Raw genomic sequence first — 21,974 nt, 5'->3', positions numbered from 1 at the left:
CTCTCACTTTGGATAGATTTTAATAAAGATGTTTTACTGGAATTCAAATTTTTATTTAGCCATTCTCTCCACCCATCGTGGGAAACATTGCACCTTTTTAAAGAATTAAAGGATCACCACGTATTCTAATGAGACTTTGTTTTGAAGATGGAAAACACCCCGTATTCTAATGAGACTTTGTTTTGAAGCTGGAAAACAACAGAATCAAGGACCTTTACGCCCATTATTAGTAGCATTGGATATTAAGTGGCAACATACTTTGAATTTGTGTGCAAAAGGAATAATACATACTCTGGATCGCCCTGCTGCAGAGAACTTAATTGCTGGTATGAAGAATTTCATCGAGAGCATCCAGTGCCTAATTTGATTGTCCATGTTATTTTATGGTGCCAATATGGTGACTGAAATGATTCTACTAAGTTTTATAGATTATGTTTGCACATACAATGTATGCAAAGTTGGATGGCAATGGTGTCTGTGAACCACTTACCAAACATATATGCCCCTTCAACATGACAATCATTGACTTTATATGTTCTGCAGATGTGGCTTCAAGATAAACTGTCTTATTTTAGATGTTAATACAGTATCGGTCTACTATAAAATGAATTGAGCAAATAGCAATAATACTCATCAGAAGAGAAATGAAACATACCTACACAATAATCTACACTGCAAAAAAAAATAAATCAACCCAGCACCCAGAAATATGGGGGGGGGGGGACGCTGGGTACAGAGTTTGTTTTTTTTTGCATTGTATAGATCTGTTTACAGTTTTTTATTATTATTATTATAAATAATTTACATGCCACTATTGTCTACTTATGTTGAATGAATTACGGTTTTGATCAACATTTCCCTTTTAATGAATTTAGAGAGTGGCAGTGAATACTTGCTCTCGAATATATTAGGTGCTTATGGTATATGGTGTGGAATAAGGACACTGTTATATATCGACTACCGTTATTTGTGATATTTTATGCTATAGGTGCTACTTCAGTTTATTGATTCTGCCCATTTTTTAACACCTTGTCTACCGGTTTATCATGCTTTTGTAGACTTAACAAGCCCCTGGGAAACTCCCATGTTGTGTGCATTGTTACAAATTATCTCATGCAGGCACAAATATTAACCTAGAAAGAATTTTTCTGATTGCTTTTAAAAATGACTACCTAAGCAAAAAAGGGTGTGTATGTATGTATGTATGTGTGTGTCAATGCATTTTTATTATTTACGGTAGGGAATTCTAATTTATTCGTTTTCTATATAACCAGGAGTGTAGGACAGTGATGTGTGATAGCCTGGCTTTCGTATATTGCAAATAAAATAGATGTTCCTATATCTCAAAAATAAAATACAAATTCTATCATGAGCCAGATAATCGGAACCTAAAATTTCCTACAGGCCAACTTTGGCAGTGGGCATTGACAACATATGATCTTACTAATTGCTCTCTATTTCCCCCTCAATGTGTGAGTACTTATATTATAGATGCCTTGGATTTTGTACTGTGTGAACTGAATTTCTTTTTGGACAACAGAGTGTTTGGGGTTTCTTTAATAGGCATTTTCTCTGCTGTATAGCATAATCCTGGGTGCTCTAATGCTTGTAAACCTGAATTGTTTTTGCATCTGCTGGGATTTTTACAATTTACAGACACTAATCGAAACCCTGAGAGTGGTAAGCCGGGTATCTTGCTATAAAGACTGTTTTATAAGATTTCTTACTTTTCATAGACTTGTTCATGTTTTTCATTATTAAATATACACAAAAGCTTTGTATTTTAAGCATTACAAAAAACTGATTTTATGTGCCATTTCAATAACATTTTTTTAATACAATGTCTCTGTTATTTAATGCATTAAATAACCAAGATATATATTACCGGTTCTTTCAAATGTAGTTGAAGTAGGCAACTGCAGGCATTATGAAAAATATTTTACTAAATTCTCCATAGGCACCAGCAACTTCCACAGGCCTTGTCTAATAAGCTGTTGCCTGGGTATGGATACTTTGCCTACTCTTAGTGGGAAAAGTACAAATTGCTTCATCATATAAGCAACCTTATATATATATATATATATACACACACACATAGTTGTGGCTATAGATTATTCCTTGCCCCCCCCCCAAAAAAAAAACATTTGGAACCCCCAGCTTCAGGACAAAGTGCCCTTTAAATGCATGTGCACACTGGGCAGTTGCCCAGGGGACCCATGTTGTAAGGCAGTGTATGTGTAAATGTGTGTGTGGGCAGTGTATGTGTATATGCATGTTAATGGGCAGCTTGTGTGGGCAATTCCATCCTTGCCTTGGGCGCAAAAGGAGCTAGCTAAGGCTCTGCTCACAACAACCTGTCGCTCTGTCTCTACACTTATTTGTAAACTATAAAGAAAAGCTTTAGAGCGTTTTCCTTTCTCAGGTCTGAAGCAATACCTGAGGAAAAGAGGAAAATTTCAAAACCTTGTTTTTCTGTTAATCCAATAAAAAAGGTATCATTGTATACTGCAATACTCTGGTATCTTATTTATATATATATTTGTTTTTTCAGTGGCCCCCCAGTTTTGACTGTGGTATCTTATGTGCCCCCCCCTATATATTGATTCTAAAGTCGCCACTCTACTGCATTCAACCATGCAAGGTCAATGGAGCCCAGCTAATCAGTGTGATTAGTAAAAAAAATAAAGGACAAAAATGTTTAAAAAAAATAAATTTTAAAAATATGGTAACATGTAAAAATAACTCCCCACTGTCCCCAAAAAAGAAAAAAGTGCATATATATATATTTTATGAGCAAGTCCTACAATTCACACTATATCTTCACAAAAATTCCTGCATGGAAAGAGTTAAAATATTGGCATTATAAATGCCCATAGGGTGTCTAATTTAAAAAAAAAAATGTATGATTTGATGGGGTAAATTGAATTGGCCGGCTTCAAAGATGTCCCAAATATGGGACGTGGGCACAGAATGACCAGATGTCTAAATGGCAAAAAAATACACACCTCACATGTGGCATTTTACCTCCCAAATAACCCAACAAACCCATGCATGTAGGGTATCACTGTACTCAGGAAATGTTGCTGAACACATATTGGGGTGTTGTTTGGCAGTGACATTATACCAGGAGCGGTAAATTCATGCCTGAAGTACAATGTGTGTGAAAAACTACAAAAGAAATTTACTTCCATAAAATTTAATAAAGGCTTGTGGTAAAATTAGTGCATGGAAGGGGTTAAAATACCATCATTTCAAATACCTTGGGGTGTCTAGTTTTCAAAAATATTTGGTTTGGTAAATTGTATTGGCCGGCTTCAAAGATACCCGAAATAGCACATGGGGCTGAATGACCAGCTTTGGGGAAAAAATGGTTTTGAAATAGCCAAACGCTACTGGTACTTATTGCCCCATAACGTGCAGAAAAAAGAAAAAAAAAACCCCAAAACATTGGGTATTTCTAAACTCAGGACAAATAGTAGACTCTATTTAGCACTTTTTTTATTCGTTTTTGCAGATGAATGAAAGTTTTTCTTTTTTTAAAAAAAGTATTTTTTTAACACAAAATCACCATATTTTATAATTTTTTTTTATAGTAAATTAGATATGATAAAAATAATGGTATCTAAAGAAAGCCCTGTTTGTCCTGAAAAAAACCCAATATATAATATGTGTGGGTGCACGAAATGAGAAAGAGGAAAATTACAGCTACACAGCAACACTGAAAAATGTTAAGAGCCATTGTCCCAAAATGTATTACGATTAAGAAACAGTCTTGTCATTAAGGGGTTAAAAGTGTCTGTTGTTAAACCTTGAAGGATAAGAAGAAAAAGCAAGTTAATCACAATAATACAAAAAATAATCCTCAACTACACCATTGTGCCAGGAACCAGGTCAGTGTAGAGGTTCCTGGCAGTCATTGCCACCTTCCTCGTAGTGTAAGCAGGCTACAAGTAACTAGCCTCTCCAGTTCATGGGGTAAAATATGCTCATCTGAAGAAAGAGGGGCATACTTTGGAGAAGATATGGTGACATAAAAGACTGCAAGCATTCCAAGTCTCTGACATGAAAATAATCTCACCACTGAGGCTGCGAGTTTCTTGCTTGAGTGCTATAACCCCAATACAGGTACCAATTAATAGTTTTAGAATTAAAAAAGGCAATTGGCAAACACTCTTAAGCACTCTCCTTTCTACCTTTAACGCATTTAAAACTGTGAGCTTAAAGCTAGTCTGAAACTTTTTCGTAAAAAGGTTTGTTAATTGAAACTATTTGGCTCATCTAACCTGCCCATTTTTCCTGCTATAAAGACTCAAACCATTATCAGTCCTTGGTCTCACCTTAGATTCAGAAGTCAAATGCCTCTCTCAATGTATAAGCCTCTACTACTTCTGCCTGGTGGCTGCTCCGCTTATCTAGCACCATTTCAGTAAAGTAAAACTTCCTTATATTAGATATGTCTAGAATGCACTCGTTTTAGATTAAGCCCTCCTAACTGTAAAACTTCACCTTACTCTGGCTCTTTTGCTTTTGGTGCCTTAATGGTTGGCTTAGAGGGTGACATGTGGAAGCTTCCAAAAACATGCGGGTGGTGTCTACACTTGTTTTGATGAATACATAAAAAAAGACACTAGATCAAGAACTGAAAGCCAATCTTCACATATCACCTCCATCACATATAACCCCTCAATCCCTCACACATACACACATCACTCCGATACACACACATCACTCCCTCACATGCATCACACATCACCTACTCGCACTTCCAACCTCCCACCTGATTCTTGTTCAGAGACCCTCTTTACACACCGTTTCATCCTCTGCAGCCTTTTATACCGTTATCCAATCTGTTGCAAACCTTTTATACCTATGATATCTGTGACAAAGCTCAGATGCCACCTCTTAGACCATACCTTTACCATCTTCTCCCAGGCACTCGTTTGTCTCCCGTAGCGCTCGGAGTTGGGTTTCCTCAGGATTCAATTCAGGGGCCTTTACTTTGTCCATGCTTTTGCTGTGACCTACCCTATGACTAATGGCTTGCTAACATGTTTTTCTTTATTTTAAGAAAAATAAATGGCCAGTTTTATGAGCCGTTCTTGCTAAAAGACAGCTTTCCCCTGCAACATGGTCCGGCTGTTACCATGCTGTTGGCTGGAAGATCACGGTTTGGAGTCGAAGTGACAGCCACATTGGAAAGTTTTTGATAAAGCTGAAAAATGATATTATGGCGATTTGTTACACTTTATTACAAGTATTATTTAGCAACATTTTGAATTTAAGTACTTAGTGCCCTAGAGCATCTGACACCATAAGAAAGAAGTGAACCCATGCTGGGTGCATTCATGGAAAGGTGCAGAATGCGGAGGTTATGGACTCCATGGTAACTAGCTCTGCAGCATTTAAGAAGACAAAAAAAACAAACAGACTTCTACACCAGCACTTTCACCACATCCTTTAGTGTAAAACGTGCCACCAAGGGGTTGGACACTGCAGAAGTAGACAATCAAATCCTTAATATCTATTTTTTTGTTAATTTGCATATAAAATAATTATTTACAAATGGCATGATACCATGGCGACATAGCAACTACCACCAACGGAAGTGAGCAAATGCTCTGTTTGCCTCTGCCATCTTATGTAGCTCATGCTTTTTTTTGATCACTTGACCTTCCCCATGAAAAGCTTCTATCAGAGCTTGGGAAAGCTTCTCATACATTAGTGTACGGCGGTGTTTGTTCTCACGGCATTCTGTAATTATCCATTTCATTGCTAGGAATCGGCGTCTATTTTCTGACAAAGGTGTAGGGACCTACAAGAAAATAATGAGATTTTTAAGGATCAGGTTTAATAGTAGGATTTCTTTGCTGCCTTTTGTTTTTTTATTCTTGCATACCTGATATGACTTTCCTCCTCTTAAAATGCCTGTTAGACCAATAACTGGCTGACAATTGTTCAGTGCTTGGTGGAAGATAGTGTATGGGTTACATTCTATGTCTTTCTTCTCCTCGTCTGAAGCTTTGTAATATTTCTCCAACTGGACTCTTTTTATCTCTTCCAAAGTCTAAAGATTAAAAATGTTTTTGTTATTCTACCAAACAATAAAAAAAACCCATAAGAAACAGTATATCACAATATTAACAAATAAAATGGGAAAGTCAGCCTTAAAGACCCATGGCAAACATAACTGACACTATGGAAACATAATTAGTGAAATATTTACGGTTATGTAACTATCGATAATACATAGTAACAGAAATATAATTGAAAGTATAAAAAAATATATATTGCCAACCAGGAGACTTTCTTTACAAGATATACATCTGAGGGTTCTTATACTAATTCATCACTTTAAAAATAAAAAAAAAGTAAATAAAAAAAAAAAATTGTGATATTTTGAATGAGCTAATCAATATGGTGCATAGCACTTTATGTTTCCAGGAATATTAAGAACTTCACATACAGAGCAAGCATTTCACATACAGGTCAAAGATGTTGTTCAGTAAACCTTAAGTTTAACTTTTGCAAGCCAGGGTGCTTGAAGAATGCATCACCCACAAGGCAATTTACTGTTTCTCACATAGCAGAAAGCTAGTTCATTAGCTTTAAATGGAGCTTGCCAATGTCTGCGGTAGAAAGCGACACCAATAAATTTCCACTTTGAGAAGAGATGATGCCACCCGACTGAGGGCCGCTAATTTAACTCACAACCTTTGTGTCAAGCTCTGAAATTTCAATTCAGCAATAGTTTCAAGATCGGCCATTGATTCCTGCATCTTGAGTATAGCATTGTTTGGATATAGTTATAACTAGATGTATCACATTAGGGTTAGCTGCAAATATGGTGGTAATACAGAAGTTGTAATTTGCACCTATGCCCACTTATCCTTTTAAAGCCTTGGGGCAACCCTGCTCAAAAAAAAACCAAAACACAGAGGTAGTCCCTCATCTTTGGACATGATTAATAGGACCTACGTCTGATTTTTGTATAGATAAAAAGCACTAGCAGTCATCGAAAAAACAATGTATAATCTGCGAAAAGGGGATGCATGGTTGAAGAAAGATATCCCCTCTGTCACAAAGGTGTAGGTCCTAGGGGGTGGGTGGGGCACTAACACTGGTCAGATCATCAATATACTACTGTGTTCACTGAAACATGTATTATTTTAACATGATAAATCTGAAAACTCCCTTTGTATCTAGGAAAAAACGGTAACATGATTGACAGCCTCATGAATTAACCCATTGCACTGAAGGGAATGTGGTTAGTAAGACTAGTCTACTGAATCAAGGCCATCTTCAACTGAGACAAGACTGCCTTGTATTTAGTCATTGGCTTTACCTAATTTTTTAAAAATCTTTCTATACTTGCCTTGTTCATTACAGATCGAGATAGAATCTTATCACCTCCTTTCATCATCATATTGGTGAATTTTCTGGAAGAAAAAAAAAAAAACTAAATAAGAGCAAAGTCACTTCTCTGTGTATCGGGAGAAAAAAAACCAAGCCCTTTTGTTTTTATCTTGACATAGATGTTAGTGTAAAGAGTATTATGTTTATTTCAAGTTTTTTGTATATTCTATAGAAGGTCTATTTAGTTCTCAACACAGATCTTAAGTGCATGTGTATACCCGATGGTTGGGACTGCGAAGACAGAACTGGTCACGTCTACTGGAGATGCCTTGATAGGTCTGACCGATTTCAGTTCCCATTCTGCGCGCACATCCTCACTTAATTCCTCCAAAGGCTGGTTGTAGTGCTCTTTGTTTGTTTCTGGATCCAGATACAAAGGGCTGTACCGGCTGCCTCTCACGAGGATCAGACTGCAAATATAAAAGAGGAATTGTGAAGGAAAAGTTATCCATCAACATCTGTAAGCAAAAAAATAACACCTGACAGAGGAATATTTATTTATATATGGCAGTAAAATATTATTATTGAATAGATACATCGAATACGTTCTAGACATGAAATAAAGATATACTGTGCCACAAACGACTAATTGAAAGGGTATGTAATGCCAATACAACTATATATATGGGTTTTATATTTCACCTAACTGGGATCTAATAAACAACATTTAGAAATAAGTATAAATTATATATATATAAAGCAAAGCAAAAGGACCACTTTATCTCATGTGGTGGACCAGAAGCAGAATTCTGTTTCAAGCTATTCTACCGACAGCATTCTCACCAAACCAAGTACACCTACATTTTTCATCTGAATGGTGTGTTTTGTGGTAAGTGGCAATTATCAGTTTGGGGTGGGGGCTGCAGACCATAGCAATGTCTTTAGTGAGAGCTTATGATATTCTTTACAAAATTAAAATATTGAGGGTATTAAATTTTTTAAATAAAACCTTGCCATTTAGGTAGACATTATATGATGACCGCAGAACATATGCGCTCCTGAATGCCCCCAAACGACCCCTCCCTTTTTTTTTTTTTTAAGGAATTGGAACGTTTGGTAGGTGCCAGTGAACGGCAGAATTGTAAAGCCCTATAACGCACAATAATGTGTACATTAAAGGCAGAAGACTGGTTTCCGAATTACATTTCTTATTTCTAAATAGCTTTCTTGGTAACAAAATTAAGGTCACAAAGACACATAGAAGGTCTTCTGAAACGGAAATTTTCTTTGAAATTCTGGGAAACATGAAAAAACCAAGACTTGGTAACCCACCCAACATTCTGATATAAAAGTATATCAGAGGGGAGGAAAAGGGTCACATGAGACATGCACCACCATTCTCACTTTGCTAATGGCAGCTCCTCGCTCCACACACGCACGCACGCACGCATCTCCCTCAAATATTTTTTTAATCAATGTGTGTGTTTTATATGTTTGCAGTTCTTCGTTCCTTTAATGCATTCGAACCTTCTCCTAAAAAATATCTAATACCTTGAAAGACCAGCTCGAATTCGGGCAACGAACAATCTACCACAGGGCGCCGCCATCTTGACTTTGGTTGTCGCGAGAGATGGACGTGAGACCTGTTCCAGAGCGCAGCGAGATCGCAACATTCTGGGCGGGGACTCCATCACTCCCGTTGTTTGGGGGCGGGGCCTCCGCTGGCAACATGGCGGAGACTGACGGGGAGACATTGGAGTCCTGGCTGAGTGAGTGACAGCGACAGCCGTGGGGTCACTAAATGTCACTTTCCACCTATTCGTGCAAATATCACGCGTGGCCACAGATTGTTACCAGAGTTAGCTTAGAATATTACACAAGCTAAGTAAGCTTAATCGACCATTGAGTGCAGGATGCGATAGTGATTAAAGTGCAGTTGTCTAGATGGCTGCCCGAATAAACGGTTTGAAAGAACAGCAGGACTCGCGTTGAAGGGGAAGTCATCATGTCCGGTTATATGGGTCTTTTCCGTTAAATGTTCTAGGCTCACACCCACATCAGCTTATATGGGAATAGTCATTAACCGAACTAAGCTAGTTCCTGCACAGCCAATAATTCTATGAAAATGCGAAATCACTGAAGACTTGTCTTTTAATTCACCTTCAGATAGGTGACTAAGCTGTGACTAGAGATTCTATTTTAACAGGGGAGATTTTCTAGGACAAATGTACCAGGTGACTCAATTTGGGGCCCTAACAAAGATCGGATGCAGTCTGATGAGTGTCTATATGGGTTGCAGGGAAGCGGTTCCTGTACTTTAAATGCAGCTCAAAATGGAACCAAGTTTTCTAGAAAAGAAACTGGGTGAAAGTACATTCCGCCGTACATTAACTTGGGGCGACCAGACATCCCCCTATAATAAGGTGTATGTTTGTGCTTGTATGTTACTAGTTAAACCCTAACCCAACCTTAACAAAGACATTCTTACACGTCTATCAGTACGGCCATTGCATGCAAGCAGGAGTGGGTCTTGTGTGGTATACCGCACAGGGCTGTTTCCTTTCCAGTCCACAAAAAAACCTGAAAGATCTACTTTTCGCTATAGAAAGGGATAGCCTATTTGCCATAATCCACGAGGTTCTGTTGGGGGAAAAAGTCCAGAGGGACCATCTCAAAGATGATGCTTAAAGGGGCAATATAAGAGCCACCTGGAGGTCCATGTGACACAGTGCGCAACGTAATCATCTAAATATGAATGCAGCAAACGGCATTAAACATCCTTACATAAGCCACATATTGCTGCAAAAATGGCAAAATGCGTCAGTAGTTTTGACAATATCCTGGCTTCGGATCCTCACTTCGGATCTCAGCCTGGACTAGTACTTCGCCTTAAAGTAAGGCTAGGAAAGTAATGCTTAATATGTAAATCGTGCTGGGAAGAACAGAAAAAAAAACTCTTTAACCAAAAAGCTCCACTTTAACAAAAAAGTATTTCGCAATCATTGCTAGGTGTACCACTGACAATATAAAGGTGCCACACACAGAGGGGAACACAACGTGGGAGTTCCACTTTAAATGTGTCTTTGGGTGAATGCCAGTTGGATGTGACAGGGTTGATGAATTGTAAGTATGAAATGTAGAGTTTTGATGTTAATGGTCAGATTTAGCAAAGATAATTGTTAAAGGCCGATTGTGACTGTTGCCATGGCAATGCAGCAACAAACCCGTGGAAATTTAAATGAGAGGTGACATTGGTCTGTATTATTTCTAATCAACAAACTGAAATATGGAATTCCAAGTGTAACCTTTTCTTGACCACAATCATTTTCCTCTTTTTCCTTATTCTGATAACTGAAAGAAGGTTCTTTGAGTGACAGCCCCTCATGTCCAGTTCCAAATTTTTCGCTCTAAACACCAACTGGCATTGTTTGCCACCATCACCCTTAGTGTCTGCTTTGTGTCATTAGTGATAGAGGGGCGATTATATTTCCTAAATAATGATGCTGATGTTTTTGATGTTGTAGATAAGGCCACCAACCCTTGCAACCGCGAAGAGGACTGGGAGTATATCATCAATTTCTGTGATCAAGTTAATAAAGAGTTGGAAGGGTATGTGTTTAGCTGTTTGGGTAACATTCATATCTGGGAGAATATAGCTCTATATCAGGGGCATCCAACATGCGGCCCGCGGCCAATGAGGTGCGGCCTGCGTGAGATCCGCAGGCAGGGCAACTGGGATCGCAGAATCGCAAGGGACCTGCTGCTTTCCTGTGGGTTGCTCACACAGCAGTGTCTTTTGTACTGCACAGGGGAAGCGGAACCCAGCGGAGTCACATGAATTTATGTCACATGACATGACTCCACTCCGTTCCTGCTTCCGCTGTTCGGCACAAGAGAAGTTGCTCGCAAGCTACACAGTGAGAAGCAGCAGCCCCTGCATAAGTCTGCGAGTGAGAGATCTGTAGTGTATAGCTGCGAGATGATTCTAGAAGTCTATAGCCTGACTGCTGTAGTACACATTGTTACTTTGGTCATGTATGTGTGACGTGCATTTTCCCTTTCAGTCCACAGATTGCTGTCAGACTTCTGGCCCATAAAATCCAGTCACCTCAGGAATGGGAATCTCTGCAGGCACTCACAGTGAGAAAAGATTGTTTTCAATATTTGTTACCTAGCACTATGCTCTGTAGGCAATGTTCTTTGCATCCAATTATTATTGTCCTTCATAGATTGCAGTTTTTCATAAATTGCAGAACAGCATAAAACATATTAATTTCCAAATATAATGAGACCTACTAAATCACTATCTGCCCCTGTGGCAGTTGAGCTATTAATACACTAAGTCAAATCCAGGGAGCTTGTTTTAACAGATTTTTATATATAAAAAAGTTTAAAGGGACACTTCAGCCATCATGTGCACTTTAATGCATTAAAATAGCCGAGGGGTCCTTAAGATGTTCAAAATACATTTGCTACCTTTCCCCACCACCCAGCTATGGTGCCCCTTTTGTAATGGAAGAACAGAATCTGCTTGTGCGCTATAACTTAATGTTATAACCAGGACAAATGGTAAATGGTTTAGGTAAATAAGGCACATGGTTAAGAGTGACAGGTGCAGTTTAATGTTGATAAATGTAAAATAATGCTTCATTGGTTGGAGGAAAAGATAGAGGTAAGTATGCCTCTTTATATATCTCTGGCTAGACCTCACCTACAGCATTGTGTACAGTTCTGGAAACCTTATCTCTAGATAGAAAGGCTCCCAAATGGTGAAAGTTTTTACCCTGCAAACCAATCAGGGAAGGCTAAAGAATCTCTTTATGTATAGCTTGGGGGAAAGAAGAGAAAGAGTAGATGTTTGTTCAGGAGGAAAGTTTAGTTCAAAACATGACAAGAGGTCATAATCTAAGGCTTGAGGATCAAACACTTAGATGTACTATAAGGACGTATTACTTTACTGAGAGGGTGGAAGAGTAGTAGAACATCCTCCCATCAAAAGTGGTGGAGGTTAAAGCAGTGTGGGAATTTAAAAAGTGTTATTATCTATTTTGCCATTGTTTGCACATTGCAGGCATCCACTTCTTTGTTATAGGTCAGTATTATTCTTCACCTCTTTGTTTATTGGTCTCTACTATAGCAGTTAGGTTCAGTGTTCTCTTTTCACCGTAGGTTCTTGAGGCATGCATGAAGAACTGCGGCAGGAGGTTCCACAATGAAGTTGGCAAGTTCAGGTTCTTGAATGAGCTTATTAAAGTTGTTTCTCCCAAGGTCAGTATGTGCAGACATCATATCCATAATCAGAAATCTAACCGGAGCTTAGAAGAAAAGGGAAATAAATGTAAATGGCTGTTGATTTCTGTAATGCTGTAGCTTGTGACCGGATATATACGCCTCTTCTATTTCTTGGGCTTTTTTAAGTTACTCAATGGGCATCGCTTCAGGACCCCTCCACTTGTTCTGTTACCAAGCATACAGTGCTTCCACTGACATTATTACTGTATTTCATCCCTACAGTACCTTGGTGACAGGGTGTCAGAAAAAGTGAAAACTAAGGTCATTGCGCTGCTGTATAGCTGGACGGTTGCTTTGCCAGAGGAGATCAAGATAAAGGATGCATACCAGATGCTAAAGAGACAAGGTGTAATATCTCCCCTCATTCTTACACTGCCAAAAGCAGAATTACACACACATATTCCAACTCTGCCGTGCATAGTATCCATTTCCAAATCTTTTAATCTTTTTTTGTTCAAATTTCCCCTCTTCCTCCTCACATTCACTTTTTTTTTATAAATCGCAAGCATTTGGCATTATCTTTTTCATGTTGTAAGATAGGTTGTGCATTTTTGCATCCTTCTCAATTTTCACGTTCTATCTTTTCATTCTCTTTTCATCAGGCATTATTCTCTCAGACCCATTGATTCCATTGGATCACACCTTAATACCCTCTCCACCTGCTCGTCCCAAGAATCCAATCTTTGAAGATGAAGAGCGGTCCAAGGTAGGACAAGAATTCTGTGGCAGCTAAATATTGCTCCCTGTATGTGAAGGACAGCCTAGCTCAAAGCACCAGTGGGTGTTTATTTTGCAGTTGTTTCATTCTTTGTAAATCTTATTTTGTGTTTCAGCTTTTAGCAAAATTGTTAAAAAGCAAAAATCCAGATGACCTCCAGGAAGCTAACAAGCTCATAAAATCAATGGTAAAAGAGGTGAGACCTTCCTCGTTTAGGGTGCATGTTTATGATGGACTGGTACAAGCTGTATATCATAGATCTGATTGGAAAAAATATTATATAATATTCACATTGATATAGATTTTCTCTTACCCAAGAGCTTTTACCCCAGAGGTGTGTCTATATTTGTATATTTTATATTCTGTCCATCTCCACATTTTGCAGGATGAAGTGCGAATGCAGAGGGCGAGTAAACGTATTCACACTCTGGAAGAAGTGAATAACAATGTGAAGCTGCTGCAGGAAATGTTGACACATTACAATAAAGAAGAGTCATCTGAGGGTGACAGGGAACTTATGAAGGTGAGGTTGACTCCTTTTAGAAGATTTAAGCAAAACAATTGTTTAATTTCAGCTAGGAAACTTTTGATTTTGCACTTGGCATATGAGAGAACAGATGAATATATGTTAATGTCATAGTATGGATTAATAAAAAAACTATTTTTTGAGTAGTAGAGTCACACAGGAAAAGAACGTAAAGAAATATCATAAAGGTCATATGAATATGCAATGATCCCACCATTAACTGAAACTTGGTTGGGAGTAGAAAGGGTACATAATATACATTGATGATGAAATCTGATAGATTCGAGGTTGGTAAGGAGGAAGCACAGTACCTAAGCTGATTTCAGTAGCAATTGGATAATTTCACCTTCTGTTTCTTCAGGAGTTGTTTGAGAGATGCGAGACCAAGAGACTTACCTTGTTCAAAATGGCAAGTGAAACAGAGGATAATGACAGTTGTCTAGGTAGGAGATTGTATATACCTGTAAACTTTGGTAAACTTTGTTTGTCATAGGCAATGCAGCATCTTTCCCGTTCCTATTATGTTCACTACCTATACTATTCTAATCAAACTTGAATTTTTTTTTTACCGTTCTTCAATCTAACATCTGCTCCTTAGTTCCTGCTACTGTTCCTGTCATTGCCTTGACATCTCCATGCAATACATTTCATTTCTCCTTTTTCCTTTTTGTCTGTATTCCTTATTTAGTTTTTTTGCAAGTTTAATAAGCGCTGGTTCTGCTTCACTAGAATGCCAGCACAGATAAGCGAACATAACATAACAGATCAAAGAATACCATTCTAGTACAATATGATCAAACATGCAAGATATTTGTTACGCAACTAAATTGCAATAACTGAGACAAGTCAGTAGACGATGATTTTTTATTATTTTTTAAAAATATAATGCGATGTTAAACTTTATTTTCAAATGGTATATATTATGTAAACCTTGAAAGTTAGATGTTTATTCCCCATATCCAATGTTAGATTTCCCATGATGCTGCACTTTCACAATTCTAATAGCAGGTCAGATTTTACACTTGGTTTTTCATCTGTGTGACCATATGACTTGATTAGACATCCCATCGGCTTTCTGGTAGCTCATTATCTCTTGATTTTCACTATGAGGGGTTGCTGGTAGCCTTACATTTCTCTCTAAATATTTAAACACTCCAGTATCCATTTTCTTTGTGCTACCTGGTTAGTATCCCTGAATTGCACATTAAGGTCTGAAAAATGCCTAATGACCTCCATGATTAATTGTGAAATACTATAAATACTATTATTATATGCACATTAATCCATATTATAGCTGAATGGTCCTTTTAAGTTGTCATTTACCTCTTTCTTTGACCTGCCCGACCCCCCCCCCCCGATGCCTCCTAAATTTGAAAGAGGGCTAGTCAATTTATTTTTAAAAGCATCATGCGATAATAGTAATGAAATATGTTGGTAGCATTTTCACTTTTAATGTGATTATAGTGCTGCTGAATCACATGTATTGTAAAAATAAATACTTCCTCCGCCTAAGGTTAACAATGAAACTGCTGAAGATAAATGTTGTCATTCCTTTATCTGACCACAATGGCAAAATATTCTGATTTAATGCTTCAATACCTTGTTTTTTTCCATTTACAATATTAGTTGCTCTAAGAAAAACAAAAAAAAAATCAGAAACAAAAACACTTTTTCTCTGAGGATATTTTTTGTTTTTCCAAAAAATGGAAAAAATAAAAAAATGCTTAAAGAATTAAATGAAACTTTTTTTTCTTTTAAATATATAAATATTAGATTTTGTAGGTACTTTAATATGAGTTATTTAGCCAAAACAACAAAATAAACACATCAGTGAAAACTCTGCCCATATGCATTGGGATTCTTTTGCGAGCCAGCACTGGGACTGGCTGTGAGTATTTAGTGCATGAACCTGAAATCCACAGAAGTACAATAGCAACAGAAATTATCTTAAAGAGAGTAAATTAATACCAGGACTGGGCAACTCCAGTCCCAGGGGCTACAAGCAGGCCACAGATTTCATATATCCCAGTTTGCGAAGAGGCATTTCAATTAAAAAATATTTTTAATTATCTTATTTTCCAGCAAGGATGCACAGAATCGCTGGTCTGTGTGTCCTATTTTATGTTTTCCTTTATACCATACCTTTATTGACAGGTAAATTCAGTACTGTATACCAAATTACCGGTATATATGAGCTGCAGGAATATAATATGCAATGTAATTCATTGTAAGCAGTGAGTCCCGCAGAGCATGGAAATTGCTCACAGTTACAAGTAAACAAATTGGTTGAAGTATCACATATCAATTACTAACATGACTTTATATGTACATGAAAAACACAGCATTTATTGAATAGAGGACTGAAACGTATATAAAAGGCATAATATCCAAATTTTGTTTTAACAACTTTAAAGGGAAATGTCATGTTTTTATATGTCTCTTTTACTATTCACATGCTAATATACATAACAACTAATGTATTTTGATGTCACACATAGGGGACATCCTACAGGCAAGTGACAACTTATCACGTGCCATCAGTCAGTACAAGAAAGTGGTGGAGCATCAAGATATCAATGGAGAAATTGACCTTCCGGATATATCTGAACGTAATAATTACTTTTCCGTCTTTAAGCATCCTTACGTTAGCAGTTATAGCCAACCGTTCTATTTCCCTGCATCATATCCCCTTGATCTCAGCTTCTTCCGTTTTACATGTCTACATATATACTTCATATTTCAGTTTTTCTGTTTCCTAATGCTAGATGTCTGTGTCCTACAGGTTCTTGTGTTGATAGAGACATGCCTACCCTCATTGACCTTGGAGGATGTGAAGCTCCCAGCACACCATTGGACTTACCTTCAATACCTGCAGCACCAGCACAACCACAGCAGCTGCCACCATTTATACCCACACTTCCCCCTCCTCCACTCCTTCCAACTCAATCCTGCAACCGTTTGTTGCATAAAGATAATGCCCTCAGTCAGATGAACAGTGCATCCAGCTCGCTTTGTCTCCTAGATGAGGAGCTGCTGTTTTTAGGTTAGATTTTGGTTAGGTTTCAATTCTTGAGCCCTGTTGATGTATAGGGGTTTCTTTGTACATGCATCAGCTTTATTCTGAATCAAAGGAATTACATCTCACTAAACGATAATACTAAATCATGTTAAAACTGGGAAGTCGAATTAAAACGCAAATGTTAAATAAAAAAAATGTTAAAAGATGCAAGTCTTCATTATAACCAATGGTTACAAAGAAAGCCTGTATTTTTTTAAATTATTTCATTATTCACAATTTAATTTCTTTTTTTTTTTTTGTTCACTCCGTGTGTTTTACAGAATATTAACAGTAGTTAAGTGTTAACTTGCCCCTTACTCAGTAAGTTTTCTCCTTTCAGGTCTTGATGACTCATCGGCAAATGCAACCTTGGATGGGGCTTTCAACAGCAAATCAGATATGGTCCAGGTATAACTCTGTTACTTTTTAGGATGTTCATTATTTTGTATCTTAACACCCTGTTAATTACCATGCATTTCTACTTTCTATTGTGTTACAACCAGGAATTAAATAGATTTTCTATTACTGGTCTACAAAATAGGCTATTTTGTATAGACCATCCAAACATTTGAAAAAGCACATGAGAGAGAGCAAATATTTTTTTTTAAAAAAATCTCTGAATGAGAACAAAATTGCATCTTTTCCCTTTAGTACAAAACATTATTTGTGATAAATGGATAATGATGCTCATGTCCCTGAGAATACAAAACCCATGGTGAAGCAGGTCAGGTGCTTTTCAATGACAGGGCCTGTTAAACTGATCAAGATAGCGGGCGAGAGGATGGTCAAATGCGGGGCAGTTCTAGAGAAGAAAAACTGCTTCAGTCTACAAGGGGCTGGGGCTGACGTTTATCACATAGCAGGGCATTCATCTAAATTGCACATCCAAAGTTAAATTGAAATACTTTGAAACTTATAATGTTGGGATTGACCAGCCAGCACACAGACCGCAACCCTGTGTAATTTTGCAAAGAATTGGCAAAAATCACAATATTCAGAAATGCAAAGCTGGTGTAAAGGGTTGATCAAAAAGAACTTCCTCCATGTATTGATGGTGAAATTGAATATTTAAGCAACTAATCAACTGCAATGCATATGATAGCCGAATGTCCCTTTAAATTAGTGTTTTCCCCTGCAAGGAAATGCATGGAGGGATTCGGCAGAATCTGCCTTATGCATTTGCCTTTCCCTGCCCTGAGCTTCTTGGCTCGCAGGGGATGCCAGCGTGTGCACACAGCTCAGTCACCACCAGCAAGCCCCAGTGATGGCTCAGGTGAGGGTTCCAGGGCTTCTTGTGATTTCAATGGGAAGGCTTTCTTGACAGCGATTGTTGAGTTGTCTAAAGAAGCCATAACTGGCGGGAACATTTGTACTGCAGAGTAAGTCATTTAAATTTGTCTCCTCCGCGGTAAGGAATGCATATTAAAGTACTTAAAAAGTACTTTAACATGCTTGCTTCATTGGTGGGGCACTTTGGGAACACTAGAACGTTCATGCTTTGAAATGGTAGAAAGTAAACCATTTTAATTCCATTTGTAACATAACAAAATTCCAAGACAGAAAGTCTAAGAAGGCTAAGTACTTAAGCAAGGTACTGTATTTCTCTCCCTCGTTTCCAGTATGTACACGTTATTCTTCTATGTGTATTTTCTTGTGTTTGCTACCATGTTACAGTAAGGCCACTCTCTTATAGGTGGAGAAGGGGGAGCTTGACATTTTTGCAGGACAGCCATTAATCTCAACTCCTACTCCTCCTCTGCTGGCGCAGTCATTGCAGCACATGTGCCCCACGTCCGTGACTTCATTCTCCACAGCTACCAGCTGTTCTACTTTCTTCACTACTGCCTCTACAGGACCATCTCCAGTACAATCCAGCAGCCTTCCTCCGGGGGGCATTGCATTGCATGAACTGGAAGTGCTTGGGCAGCAGCTCCTTGAGGAAGCTAAGGTGTAAGTATGGCGTGTGGGTGTACATACTAGAGCATGACACATTCAGCTTCAGTTTGTTGCCATGGTACAGGAGAATAATATTGTTTTTTTAATGAGAGCTAATTAGAGGAGAGGCTTCTATGACCTCCTTTTAAATATCTGGCAACTAAACCGGTATACTTTTGATACCCCTGACAAAACCAGCAGCCACTCCACGTTTATTTCAGTAGCCTTTCACTTTTTCTCTTCTTAGTCATTTCATTTGTTTTTCATAGTAATTTGGCTTGGGGTGGTGATCTACACTGGTACAGGCAGCATAGAGAAAAGCAGAGAATCTTTAGGATGAGACAAGAACAGACGGGTTTTAAGTGGTTTTATTAATCACATATATACTATTTTTTTTTGTTTATGATAGTTTGAAAAAAGGTTAAATAGCTTTTATCGATTATTTTCTTTCCTGTATTTATTATTTTGGTTAATAATGTTTTTTTTTCAATTAACATTTATGAACTACTCAGACCTGAAGAATAAGCTTCTGGTGCCCAGTAATCCTGTTTCTCACTTTTCAGGGCATCAGCCAAGCCTGCAACCTCAGCTGGTGGTTTCAATATTTTATCCTCTTCCATTCTTATGAAATCTACAAGCTCAGTGGGCTCTGTACCTGCTACCTCATCTTTCAGTTCCCTTGTAGTAGCTCCTGGAAGTCCTATCTTTCTTTCACAGCAGGCCAGCCCACAGAAAGGTTCCGATATCTCCTTAGCAAATGTGAATGTTCCTTTGGAATTAATAAAACCAAGTAAGTTGATTCACTCTAATAATTAATTATTGTGATTATCTTTTTTTGTCTCGAATAATTTAATCAATAATACGTCAGCTAGCCAATAAAGGTATTACCTTCATCAAACTAGCCTTCTGTCTCCCTCTCTCCATTTTTTTGTGGGGAATAAGACCTTAAGGGTTGTTGATTAATGGATTAGTATTTTATCACTTACATGTGATGCATGATAGATATGGATAATATATCACTAGGATCTCTCATGTGATCCCTTCTATGAATATGCCATTTCTAGACTTACCTGCATAGTTCCTAATAGTTTATGGTCAGTTATAACTTGTGATACTGATGTTGTAGGTACCATCCTCCCTGTGACTGCATATGACAAGAATGGGTTTCGTATCCTGTTTCACTTTGCCAAGGATTGTCCACCTAATCGTCCCGATACCCTGGTAGTGGTAATCTCAATGCTAAACACAGCACCCCTGCCAATCCGCAATATTCTAATGCAGGCAGCTGTGCCCAAGGTTAGCAGGTCTGGGGATTGAACCCTATTCTTGATGGTACAAAGGCAATCAAAGACTAAATTTGTAAAAAAAAATTCCATTTCAGACAATGAAGGTAAAACTGCAGCCTCCATCTGGGACAGAGATGTTAGCATTTAATCCCATCCAGCCTCCTACAGCTGTCACACAAGTCATGTTGGTGGCAAATCCTCTGAAGGTAAATATATATTTTTTGTACCACAAAGTACAATGCATTGGAATTACCAAGTGCATTTCTAAGCCACAATTGCATTGGAAAGCGCTAGATGTGATGCAACCAGTAGACACATATGGTTGGCTTTCATATAATTCCAGTGGGCTGTACACATTAAAGGTTGAGATAAACAATTACATCTTATCCCTGTTGATGGGCATTTTTTGTGCTTGCGTGTTTCTGTACAGATGCACAGCAGGCATGAGGGCACCATAGCTTAGGCGTGGTTCCATAAGATGAATCTGGGCCTTCTTTGCTCCTTATTCATACTGCATTACTCTATACTCCTATATAGTCAATGCTAGTGAAATTAAAAATATGGGCCAAATTGTACTTAGCTGCAGCCCATCAGCCTAAAAACATTAATGCAAGTTTACATTTCACCTACCGATTTCCTAGGAAAATGGCAAGCACAATGTATAGGTAAAAAAATACCATCACGCTGCAGCTTGTCACACGTAACTACTGTAGAAGTAGAACAGAAGCAGCAGGGTGTGAACATTACTATCCTTACTCACTACTGAATATTAAATCTATAAATATTTTGTAGCACCTTTTTTTAAATAGCTATTTTTCCAGAATAAAACCATTAACATTTAACAAATGTCCTAAGTGATCATGAATACACAAACTTGATCATGTGAAATGAGTCGGCGGTAGGGATTCTGCACAATGTATTGACTAACTGGTTGCCCCCTCCTGTCCATCCCCTTTCTTTCTGCCAGGAAAAAGTTCGTCTCAGGTATAAGATATCCTTTACGCTAGGGGAGCAGAACTATACAGAAGTGGGTGAAGTTGATCAATTTCCAGAGCCTGATCAGTGGGGGAAGCTTTGACATGAATTCGGCTGATTACTGTAGACTGTGACAAGGAATAAAAGGTGACATGGCGTCAAAGTTAAGAGTGTTTACACATCTTGTCCGCACTTTCGTTATTTGGAAGGAAGAACTGGCCGTGTGAAGAAAGTTACCCGCAACGCACTTTATCCTGAGGAATCATTTGCCTCCCCATTTAGAGCTTCTGGTGTCTGGACTTTGTATGGTTGGCATGACAAACCCGTGTCCTGTTTCCTCATTCTCTCATCCCTTGTCATGCATTTCACTAAAAGGAAGTTCTTCCATGGTCTGCTAACATGCTAGATGTATTGGGGGGGGTGCTTTTTTTTTTTCTTAACTTTATTTAAAAAAAAAACAAAACACACAAACATTCCTGGTGTAGAGCATTGCTGATTTTTGGACAGTTTGAAGTCATTTTTCAATAAGCTACACCTCCATGCGCCTCTCTCTTTGCCAGGAAGAACTACCCTTTTCAGCCAACTAGCTCTGGCTACTCAGTCTTGTGGGGCTTTATTTTCTCCTAAACAGTATTATTGCATTTTTTTATTTTTATTTGGAAATGTAAATGAATCTCATTAAATACATGCATCACAAGGTCAATTAAAAACCAGAAAGGGAAAAAAAACAGAATCTGAAGCCGATTAATTATGCTCCGCAATACAGGGTGAGAATCTGACCCGAACCGTTTCAGTCCAATACTATGTAAAGACATAGTCTAACAGTAAGTA

The 21,974-nt window shown here is 38.1% G+C and overlaps 2 protein-coding genes across 2 annotated transcripts; one reads left to right on the top strand and one right to left on the bottom strand.

Annotated features, from left to right (window-relative positions):
- Positions 1–5,590: 5,590 nt before the first annotated feature.
- LOC149281577 (small ribosomal subunit protein uS7m-like) lies at positions 5,591–8,960 on the bottom strand. Its single transcript, XM_089499183.1, has 5 exons — positions 8,905–8,960; positions 7,632–7,823; positions 7,373–7,436; positions 5,897–6,064; positions 5,591–5,812 (listed from the first exon to the last, which is right to left on the bottom strand). Exons 1-5 carry the CDS (start codon positions 8,958–8,960, stop codon positions 5,591–5,593), a joined length of 702 nt encoding a protein of 233 aa, XP_089355309.1.
- A 122-nt stretch (positions 8,961–9,082) lies between these two features.
- Positions 9,083–21,246, top strand: LOC149281576 (ADP-ribosylation factor-binding protein GGA3-like). The gene is made up of 17 exons (XM_089499149.1): positions 9,083–9,122; positions 10,878–10,962; positions 11,418–11,493; positions 12,523–12,621; positions 12,868–12,991; positions 13,248–13,351; positions 13,479–13,559; positions 13,749–13,886; positions 14,251–14,332; positions 16,388–16,498; positions 16,672–16,932; positions 17,288–17,355; positions 18,641–18,897; positions 19,446–19,672; positions 20,009–20,178; positions 20,264–20,374; positions 21,136–21,246. Exons 1-17 carry the CDS (start codon positions 9,083–9,085, stop codon positions 21,244–21,246), a joined length of 2,145 nt encoding a protein of 714 aa, XP_089355275.1.
- The last annotated feature ends 728 nt before the right edge of the window (positions 21,247–21,974 follow it).

The sequence above is a fragment of the Sceloporus occidentalis genome, unplaced genomic scaffold (genome assembly GCF_023333645.1).
Source record: "Sceloporus occidentalis isolate IW3139 unplaced genomic scaffold, rSceOcc1.0.p SCAF_130, whole genome shotgun sequence".
NCBI classification, from domain to species: domain Eukaryota; kingdom Metazoa; phylum Chordata; class Lepidosauria; order Squamata; family Phrynosomatidae; genus Sceloporus; species Sceloporus occidentalis.
This window is presented reverse-complemented; position numbering and strand designations above follow the sequence as displayed.